Genomic DNA, 10,323 nt, shown 5'->3' on the forward strand with positions numbered 1-10,323 from the left:
AAACATTCTCATCTACAGACCGGACACACGATGCAAAAGGGACCAGGAAAGCAGGGAAGCGTTACGTGGTGCCGTAGGGATGCCCCGTGGAAGCACCCTGCAAGGCCCTGCTAAAACACGTGTGCCCCGTAACAGCAGCAACGCGATGGGGACCGTGGTGCCTTCTCCAGGGCCAGGCTGCCGCGCGCCACAGCGCAAAGATGCCGCACTGGGGCCCGGGCCCTGGGACTGTCCTCGGGCTGGGCCGTGCTGCAGCGCAGCAGCCGAACGCACAGCGATGCTGCCATGCGCGGCCAGATGGCGATGAGATCATGCAGGGCAAAATGAAGCGCTGCGCTGCCTGCCGTGGCACCGGAACGCGCGACGCGGCGGCGGGTGTCGGAGCAGCGTGCCAGCCCCTGCCGGGAATGGCCAGCGCGGGTGGCAAGGCAGGCGAGGGCACGTCCACGTCCAGCGCTCCCCTGCGCTGCTGCCCTTCCTGCTGCAGCGAGGAATCGCATGGCCTTTACCAACTGCTCCGTAAGGAAATGTGGGTTAACCCCAGCGGTGCCAGCTAGAACTCACTTTGCCCCTTTTTAAACAAGCAGCACAAAGGACGTAATTGTGCACCAAGAGCCTTTAAGCAAAGGCTAACCCCTTCCCATTGGGCGCTTTCGCTGCGAGCAGCTGAGGCCGTGCAGAGTAAGAGGGGCTGCGCGTGTGCGATGGGCAGCGGGCAACTCTGCACCCTCCACGCAGAGCTACGTCCCCCTCCGTGCACCCTGGCTGTCCAGTAGCGACAACGCACGTGACCCCGTGGAACAGGGCTTGAAAGCACATCCTTAATTCACCCTCTGCGCTCCGATGCGGCAGCGCAATGGAGGGAGTAACGCGGGCAGCCGAGGGGGGGATAAAGATCCCCGGTGCTGCCATTAATTGCAGGAACGGGGCGCCGTCCCGTTGGAGCCCCCCGGGAGGGGAAGGAGGCCCTCAGGAGGGGGGGGATGCAAAACTGCCGGAGCAGGGAGGCGCGGAGCCGCCACGGCCCCTCTGCACACCGAGCCCTCCCGCAAGGCCGCCGCGGACGGGGCTCCTCGGAACAGGAGCGCGTGGTACAGCTTTGCAAGGGCTCGGGCAGCTGCATGCGCCCCGCTGGGCACGGCCGTGCGCGTGTAGGGAGATTGCACAGGCTGCCGCTGTCATTGAGCAAAGCACAACGTTACAGGAATTAGAGAGGAAGGTGACCTATTGAGTCATCTCTGCCTCTAGCCCATCCCCTGAGGCCCAGCACAAGATGCTTCCTAGTGCTGGGCTGTAGTGCTTTATAGGGTTCCTTTACACTGCAAAAAAAACAGTGACCATGTCAAAAAATATGCAGCAAACCAAAAATAACTGCTAATTCCTCATGCTTTCCAGGTAAGGATCTCAAAGCACTAAACGCACACTGATGCTTCCCACAACCTTGGGGAGGAGGGCACTTGTTCTAACGTTATTTCTTTTTCCCTAGCTGCAGAAAAAGGATTAAGAAAAAGAAACAGACCTTCCCACTGCTCTTGTCATCCCACTGGCAATTTTAATCCAAATTACGAAGTCGCATTGCACTACTGAGAATGGAAGCATTCCCATCTGATAAAGTTTTAATTAAATAGATTGCATCGTGGCATTGCACAGATATTTGATTACCAACTGAACAGTTTTGATACATGAGAGATTTAGAAAGTTTTGATATACTAGAAAGTTTATATACATCTCAACTACCAAGCATCTGCTTATATACTACAGATAGCATAATTTTATATAAAATAAATAAATATACAGGTATCTGCAGTCACCCTTAAATTTAAACCACCACCTTGAACAGCAACAAAAAAATTACATAGCAGCATTTTGCAGGCAAACAGGGCTCTGCTGGTGAAGCGCCCCTTGCGCAGCGTTTTCTCCAGCCCCGCAGGGCTGCAAGGCTGGCAAGGGCGAGCGTCCCCGCGCCGGCACGCGCCTCCGGAGCTGCCGCAGGCTGCGGCCACCCTGCTCCCGCCGGCGCCGGGGCACTGCGGAACCGGGCGGCGAGGTGCAGCCTGCGGACGAGCCGGGCAGCGCTGCTCCGGGAAGGAGGCAGCAAGCGCGGGGCTCCCGGCGGGATGTGCGCCCCTGCAGCGGGATGCGCGCCCGGCGCCGGCAGCGGAAGGGCCCGGCGCTGCGGCCGTGCCCGGCTCCCCCCTCCCGCCGCGGCCGCTTACCAGGCGAGCTTGAAGCCTTTCATGGGGACAGCGGCGACGAGGCGGCGCCCGCCTGCCGGGGCGGCCGCGGGCAGCTGCAGCGCATAGTGGAGGACATGGGGCCGCGCGGAGCCCCGTGCGCCGGGGCCCGGCCGGCAGCCCGCGCAGCGCCCCGCGGCGAGGCGCAGCGCTCGGCGCAGCGGCGGCGCCCGCTGCTGAGCATGTGCGAGGCGGCCGCAGCGCCGCCCGCAGCGGCCGGCGGCAGGGCCCAAGCGCCAGCCCGAGGCAGCGCGCAGCGAGCTCCGTGTGCGGGGCCTGCGCGCGTGACGTCCCCGCGTCAGCGCCGCGTGCGGACGCCCGCCCGCCGCCTCCCCGCGGAAAATTCCGTGCCAGCAGGGCCGGGCTGCAGGAGCCAGGGCTGCAGCGCCAGCCTCACCCTGCCGCGCTGCTGGGACAGGTAAAGCTGCAGCGCTGGAGGCTACGCAGGGAGGGCTCAGGACCTTCTGCAGCGCCCAAAACCTACCTCCACTCCAACTACCACTGCCTCAAGGCTGCTCTGAAGCGCCCACAGGGGAAGCTGGAAAACACTCGCTCTCATCCCAGAGAGGAGGCTCTGAGCATCCTCGCTCTTGGAACCATGAAGCCCTATGCACAAGCAGCAGGGCCGGGTGGCACTGCCCCACAGGGCAGCAGCAACACAGCTAGAGAGGGCAGAGCAATGGGAAACAAACACTCCTGCGCAGCTGGGTCTGAGCTCCTTGCCATGCTGAGCTGCCCCTGGCACTGCCATGCATCATGCTGCTCCCATACAGACACAGCCAGCAGCAGCAGCAGCATGCAGTGCTGAGGGGACCAGGGCCCTCTCTTTTCAGGTGTTTTGGTCATTGCAGGGCAGCATCCGAAAAGCAGGACTTCTGGAGAAGGGCTTAAGTTAGAAAACCTATTCAAAGAACACTGCAATGCCTTCATGGAAGGCTAAAGCACAACAGGGAAACTCAGTTCAGTGCTAACTCCCCTAACTACCCTCCAAATACATATGACAGGTTGTAGTATTTGTTTTGTTATTTAGTATTAAAATGCTGAGGCAGCTGCTTTAGAAGCCAGGAAAAGCAGAGCTGCCTGTGACATGGAACCATCTTCTATGGCACAGTTTGTCAAAGGAATCAGGGAAAGGACCCAGACAGCTCTGTGGTGGCAGAGAGGTGCCCAACTGGGTGAAAGCAAAGCTTGGAGGCATATTTTCAACATAAACACATACAGGCCTTTCTGTTTATTTCTCAACAAATACATTAACAATTTGGCACCAAGCTCACATGAAGCACACACATTGGCACATCATGTTACAAGCAGCATGGCAGGAAGAGTGCAATAAGCCCCCACCACCCCACATCCAGCCCCTGTTGGGTCCAGCCTACATGAGACACCTTGTTCGGCTTCATCTCCATTTCCAAACTACTTCCCCCTCCAGGAGACCCTCAGCAGCTGTGGCCTGCAGGTTGTCAGCGAGGGAAACAAACAGCAATGCTCTAAAGTGGGTCAGGAGAGCTGCGTGCTTTGCTAATCTGGGACAGAGCAGTGCTGCAGAGACACATGTTCAGAAATGAAAGCTCAGGCAAGGCAGGTAGCAGGAGCTGGGCACACCCAGTCACGTAATTTTTTTTAATAACTTGTAGGTCAGGAATTATCAAAGGAAATAGACCACACAGGAGAAAGCGCACGGGACACAGGCAGGCGAAGCCATCTGCGGGCAGCTCCGCTGGGATCTGCTCTCCGCGCTCCGCACAGCAGGAGGCAGCTGAAGGGACCGCGGGTCCCCCTCCGTCCTCCAGGCCCCGGAGCTGGTGACCCGGCCGTCGCTGCTAGCTGCAGGCTCAGCTCCACGTCCACATGCTGCTCCTGCCGCCAGCTAGTGCTGCTCCCTGTCCCAAAGCACATGCCCACTCCAGAAGGGAAAAGAGGTGTTAAAATTCCAAAGGGAACAGATGCGGATACGCAGAGAGGCTGCGCACTGACACCCTGTCCACCTCCACGGAGCTAAGAATACTTCGAATCACACAAGGTGAACTCCAGATACAGAATCTACATACTCCATCCTGAGCAACTACCCCACCAAAGAGGAAAACAGCAAAAGGGAAAGCAGCAGGGAGAGCTGGGGCTTGAGACCCAAACCTGCCTCCAGTTGTGCATGCACCTCCTGCTCAGGATGTGGCTAGTTCCATAACCCAACAGCTTCTCTGCTGCCTGGGGAGCTTAGGCTGCATGGAAACACGCATCACCCCTGGAATAAGCTGCTGGGCTATCGTTTGGACTGCACAAGTGAGTGTGGGGGGACAGATCTTGGATGATCATGCTTGGTATGTGAAAGCTTTTCCAAGCCATTGTTGCTTTGGGAAATTCATTTTCCATTTGACTGGTAAGAATAATAGAGTCCAGTATGCTTGCATCACATTTTTCCTGTTTAGAACATAAGCAATACGTAACAGACAAATCTACAGGGGGTGTCTCCCTGACCCATGCAAGCCTCCCACCAACTTCAACACGGATAAATCAGATTTGGTGCTGGCCCCCTGCCACCGACATTCTGAATACTTCTGGTCCAGAGCAAAAATACCACCAGTAGCCTCCCCTGGGGCTTCCAGCTGCTTCCACTGCCAGGCAGGATGCAGAAGCCCAACAGCACACACCAACACTAAAAACAGCAACAGAGAAGCCAGGCACAGCTTCTTCAACTGAGGACAGACTTGAGAAGGAGCAGCAGAAAAAATGAGGAATTGGCAAAAAAAGACCGGATGTTTTCTTGACCCACAACTAAAAACTGCCAAGGCCCCACAAAGTCAAAAAATAAAACCTGAAATACACACCAACCAAAAAAACTGCCTGCTATTCTGCATTGCACTGTTGTGCTTCTTGCCTTCCACATTCCAAAATCCCTTCTCCCCACAACACCAATCTGAGCTTGTGCTACCTAGTGAAAAACAAGGAAACATTCTTTCCAAAAGCTCTAAGACACTGTCCAGCACAGCTGAACTGTTTGCTGCACCTCCCTGGGAGAAGAAAGCCCTAAATTTAGGACCATTCCTTGATGTGTCAGGAAGTGCCAGCTCTTGAGAGCCCCTCAAAGGTGACCCGGCAGGAAAGGAAGCAACAGTGGAAGGAAATAACATCCTGCTGCTGCATCCATGGACACTGCTGGGGCTCAGGCTCCTTCTCAGAAGGTTCCTGCTAGCCCAGCAAGAAAAGTTACCAACATCCCTCATGCTCCAGACAAACTGCAACAGAGGCAACGCTGCTCCAAACGGGAAAATAAAACACACCAGAAAAGAGTGTGGGATTCCGCAAAGAACATGGGACCAAGCATCATTTGCCCTGGTACAAATCCACAGAAGTGTGTATATATTTCTGTGATTCTGCATGATGTACATATTTCCATGAACATCACAAAGTTTAAGGTCTGTGTTCTAGACAGCTCAAATTGGACTCCATTTTCTACTCTAAAATTTTATTTTAGAGGAAAAGATAATCAGGTTTTCTTCACATCCACACTAAAAGATTGCTTTAGAACTGCTTTAGATCACATTTTCCTTTTAAGAATCTATGCAACAAGAAAAAATTTAGAGCAAGTTGGTTCTTTGAAAGTGTCTATTTTTCCCATACAGAAAACCTGAAGTCCCTCAAAAATGCAAACTGCCACAGTTGAAAGAGAAGGTTATTTTCACTTTGCTCTTATACCACTGACCTCCAGCATACCTGATGGATTTTCATCTTTTCAAATGCTAAAGCTGTAAGTGGGTTCACAGTGAGCAAACGGTTGAAAAACAGAGTAACAAGTAGGATGTCACCTTCCTACAGCATCATTTACCCAAACGTGCTTCACAAAACGTATCGAGCAATGTGCAAATGAAAGCAGCACTGACACCCAACCCCATCCTGGGGCAAACCCAGCATCACACAGGCTTTGGGGACATTCACCTGACACATTCACAGCGTTCAGCACAAGGAAGCTGCCAGAGCTAAGACACTGCCCAGCTGGAGTTCCTGCCAAGCTGTAGGAATAGCCGCTGTGATGCGCACCACTATGAAGCCTGGATTTGTCTCTCCAGGTAGAGTTACCCTCTCCAACGCCGCATGCCCCATTGCAGCCTGCACTGGCAGAGCCAACCCCCTTGCCAGGCTGCCAGCCCCCAGGGAAGCACAACCTGCAGCCAGGGAAGGGTCAACACGCAGCAAACACCCTGCAGAGCAGGTGGGGCCCTCCATGCTCCGAGACCTTGCGCACTCACTGCTCCCCTGAGACCCTTGCCAAAATAAAGGCATAAATAATGAAGAAAGCTGCTAAGAAGCCACTTGTGCTCCACGCAACCTGCCCCACAAGCACCCTCTAGTGTCCCTTGCTCACAGCACAGCAAAGCAGGCTTGTCAGCATCCTGCCTCCAGCAGAAAGCCAGTGCCACACACCCATCCACTGCTCGCCTGCTCAGCCTGGCCTGGAGCACAAACGTTGGGGACAGGAAAAGGATGGCAGCGTAAGCACCCTGGCCACAGCAAAACTTCCTCCTGGAGCTGGAACCCTCTGCTCAAGCCCAGCACTAGTACCACACTGTGTCTGAAGATCAGGGGGCCAAGAGAAAGACAGTTAAGAGAAAATAAGTTGCCAAGCGAAACCACTTACGCACAGTGAGGCCGGCAGCATTTCCATCCTACCTTTGCTGTCGCCATATCAGACGTCTCCATGCTTTCTGCTTGGCCTACCAGTAAGCAAGACGATTGAAGGAGAAGAAAAGGGGAAGAAAGCAAGAGTCAAAAGGTGGTGAAGAGCACGAGACAACGTACAGTTTGACAGGAGCATGAGAACAACAAGGAAATCATCTAAGAGCTGCCCCAGGTTTGCTCAGCCGACTCCAGAGGAAGCAAAAGCATCCTAGCCTGATGCTGGTCCCCATTTAGTGTTTTGGCTGGGACCTGGCACCAGATCCAAGCTCGCGGCCAGAGCTCCCTGCCTCCTCCACCCAGCATGGCTGAGCACAGAGCATCCTCCCGCTCCCTGCAAAGCCCTGGCTGCTGCAGGGAGCTCACAGCAAGCTGCCCTCCTCAGGGATGCACAGCTTCTCCCTGCTGCCCTGACAAGGGAAGCAACGGAAGGAGCCCCACATGGGCACTTGCGAACCCCGAAGGGATGGGGTTGGGGGGCCCTGGGCAGCGCATGGGGAAAGAAGAGGATCAGGTAAGAGGAGAGCAGGGAGGAAGGTGCAGCTCCAAACAGGAAAGCCAGGAACAAAATGAAAGGGGGGCAGCCAGACAGGTGGATAAGCAACGGTGCATGAAACAAAAGAAAGAAGACAGAACAGCTCAAGAGAGAGATTTACATGTTCAGAGAGAAAAAGCAAGGTGGATGCTCGTCGCTTGTGCCCTACTGAACACTCACCTCGGATCAACACTCACAAATTACTGGCCTGAACCAGGAACTCTGGTTCACAGGGGCTGCACACTGCTGCTGCTGCGCTGCGGCGGATGCGCCGCAGCTCCCGGGGCCTCGCGGCGGCGCGGCCCTGATTGGCGGCGCACGGTGACTTCAGCAGCCCGCTGGGCAGCAGCGGGGCCGCGGCCACCCGCCCTCCCGGCGCGCTGCGTGCCCGGGGCAGCAGGGCGAGCGCGCGGAGGCTCCAGCGAGCAGCAGCGAGGCAGGGCTCGGGCAGCCCCGGCTCCTCCGTGGGCAGCGCCACCGCAAAGTGCTTACTCACCCACAGCTACACGCGCCCTGCAGAGCTGCTGCTCCCTTCCCACCCCTGCACCGCCACAAGGTGTCACAGGGGTTTGGTACAGGAGCCCCAAGCTGCAGGGCCATCCTTAGCAGGCACTGGAACCTATCTGACCCATCGCTGTCACGCTGCCACCCAACACAAACAAGCAGGACAAGGCAAGCTAAGCCATCTCTGCAAAAAGCACCTACAGACAAAACAGAGGGACAGACAACACTTGGGGAGGGCCAATCTCAGCATAGAGGATATGCAGGCATTTGTATGCATCTCCTCTGATGCACGGGGATTAGGAGCATCAGCAGGCATGTGGGCAGTAGCAGCATCAGATCAGAGCCCGTTACAGAGAAAACCCGTGGGAAAAAAAGCTAAAAACAGAACAGGAAACATCAAGGGAAAAGAATGACTACAGATGAAAAAGTCAGGAATAAGCAACCTTGGTGTTGCTCCTTAGTATATAGGTGTACTAATCCCACAAAAAATGAGCCGAGAGGGATGAAGCGCTGAATGCTCTCGGAAGGCAGCAGTGTTTTTGCAGCCCTGCCGCCCCTGCTGTCACAGGCTATCACGTGCCATGTGCCATCTGCAAGCTGGGCACAGCCCGTCCACCCGGGGAAGCGGCCTCTCCACTGCTGTGGCTGGCGAGTCACGAGGCCCATTCCCACCACGGCCCGCGCTCCGCTCCGCGCATCACGGGAGCTGTAGGCATCCTGGGCACCCCGGTGCATGGAAAGCGCCTGCTGAGCCGCAGGGCACTGTGCTCCTCATGGCCTGCAAGCCTCAGCTCTCCGAGGAGGGCAGCAGAGCAGAAGCCCTGCCAGGGGCCCTGGAAGTTGAGGAAGAGCAGCTCCTCCCTGTTAAAAGGGAGAGAGAAAGATAATTTTCTACAGAGGCTTGAGAAGGAGAAATACTTTCAGGAAGGAGAAAGATCAGCAGCATCAGAAAGCTGGAAAACTTCAAATTGCTACTGCCTCTTTCTTGAGCAGCGTGATCAAAGGAAGAATTTAAGAGCTGCTCTTTTCCCACAGACTTCTAGCTATTTCTCCCCTGACAACGTGTTAAAGACGTTTCAACTCAGAAGCCTCCATTTGCCCAAGATAAGCAATTCCTTCCCCAGAAGGGCTCACTCTGGAAAAGACCAGGCCAGCTGCCTTCAGGACCTCTCCAAGATATTCACCCTCAATACACAAACTCATCAGGAAATCAAAAGCCACCATCTAATTCCATCGTGCCTTGCAAATAACTTGTAGCTACCAGGGAAGCAGTCAAGACTCCATCATTGGCAGTGTTACAACCAGAACAGCCACAGCTTACCTCCCTTTTCTTTCAGGGCTAGGTAAGAGAAGTACCTCATGGCATACAATTACTCACACCATGTCTTAACCCAATACTTAAGCAGAACAAGACTTTCACCTGAGATGATGCTGAACATATGATCTCTCAAAATAAGCATAGGTGAAAAATTAGGCACCTGGCAGCCAAAACACTTCAGTTAACCTGCAACTTAAAATCTTGCTGAATTAAGTAAACCTAAAGACTTATATAGTCTCAGTTCCAAACTATTCACTGGTAGGTCTTAAGTGATTACCCGCAGATGGGTTGCAGCAGAGAGGGAGCTTAAGGAAAGGTATTAGCTAGAAGCAGCAGCAGGACGGGAGGCCAGCAGAGGTGCCGCAGCAGGACAGCTCAGGGACCTTGGTTAAGGCCTGACCTTGGCACAATGCGTGATGCAGCAGGGAGACGCATGCTGCTATCTTATCACCCAAATGCACATCAAATACTCTGCAAAGGCCAAGAAAGAAACGGGTGGGAAGATAGACAAGGATAGAGAAGAAGGAAAAGAAACGCAGAGGTCAGAGTGAGCACTCACACGGTTACAGTCATCTGCAGGGACAGGGAAGTCAGTCCGAACACCAGAGTGCTCCCCAGCAAACTAGGAACTGTTGCTCCAGCAGTCAGAGGAAGAGCGTTGAACCACAGGCAGATGGGGTCCCAGCTCCGTTACACACACGCAGCAGCTGCGGGGAGAACTGGGGAGGTAGCCTGAGAGCCCACCGTGGGCAGCAGCAGTGTCACAGCTCAGGTGCTCCTGGGATGGCTTTTGTGGATACTGATGTTTCAGTGCCTGCAGTGTGGCCTCAGAGGGAAGGAGCAGTGACTAGGCTGCTAAGGCAGAGTGATGGAGAAATCTCCAAAGAGGCTGCTCTGCGCAAGATGCACTGCTCTCCTTGCTCTATTCTCAGATTTCTTCCATCACAGGAGATCCAATTTTAAAGGCACAGCTGCCTTCAAATGTTTGCCAATTGGGCTGCTGCTTTAGGACAAGATGCACAACCCCAAGAGAAAAATACAAGTTCTGTATTGAAACAAGAAAA

The 10,323-nt window shown here is 54.7% G+C and overlaps 1 protein-coding gene across 1 annotated transcript in view; it reads right to left on the bottom strand.

Annotated features, from left to right (window-relative positions):
* GRAMD1B (GRAM domain containing 1B) overlaps nucleotides 1-2,343 on the bottom strand; it is a 33,261-nt gene extending 30,918 nt beyond the window's left edge. Inside the window, exon 1 of the mRNA XM_088534561.1 lies at nucleotides 2,217-2,343. Within this exon, the coding sequence (XP_088390687.1) occupies nucleotides 2,217-2,239 (23 nt within the window). The 5' untranslated portion in view covers nucleotides 2,240-2,343. The remainder of the gene's footprint in view (nucleotides 1-2,216) is intronic.
* Between the last annotated feature and the right edge of the window lie 7,980 nt (nucleotides 2,344-10,323).

The sequence above is a fragment of the Tinamus guttatus genome, unplaced genomic scaffold, assembly GCF_059628265.1.
Source record: "Tinamus guttatus ecotype Peru unplaced genomic scaffold, ASM5962826v1 Tinamus_guttatus_pri_ptg000566l, whole genome shotgun sequence".
In the NCBI taxonomy this organism is placed as follows: Eukaryota; Metazoa; Chordata; class Aves; order Tinamiformes; family Tinamidae; genus Tinamus; species Tinamus guttatus.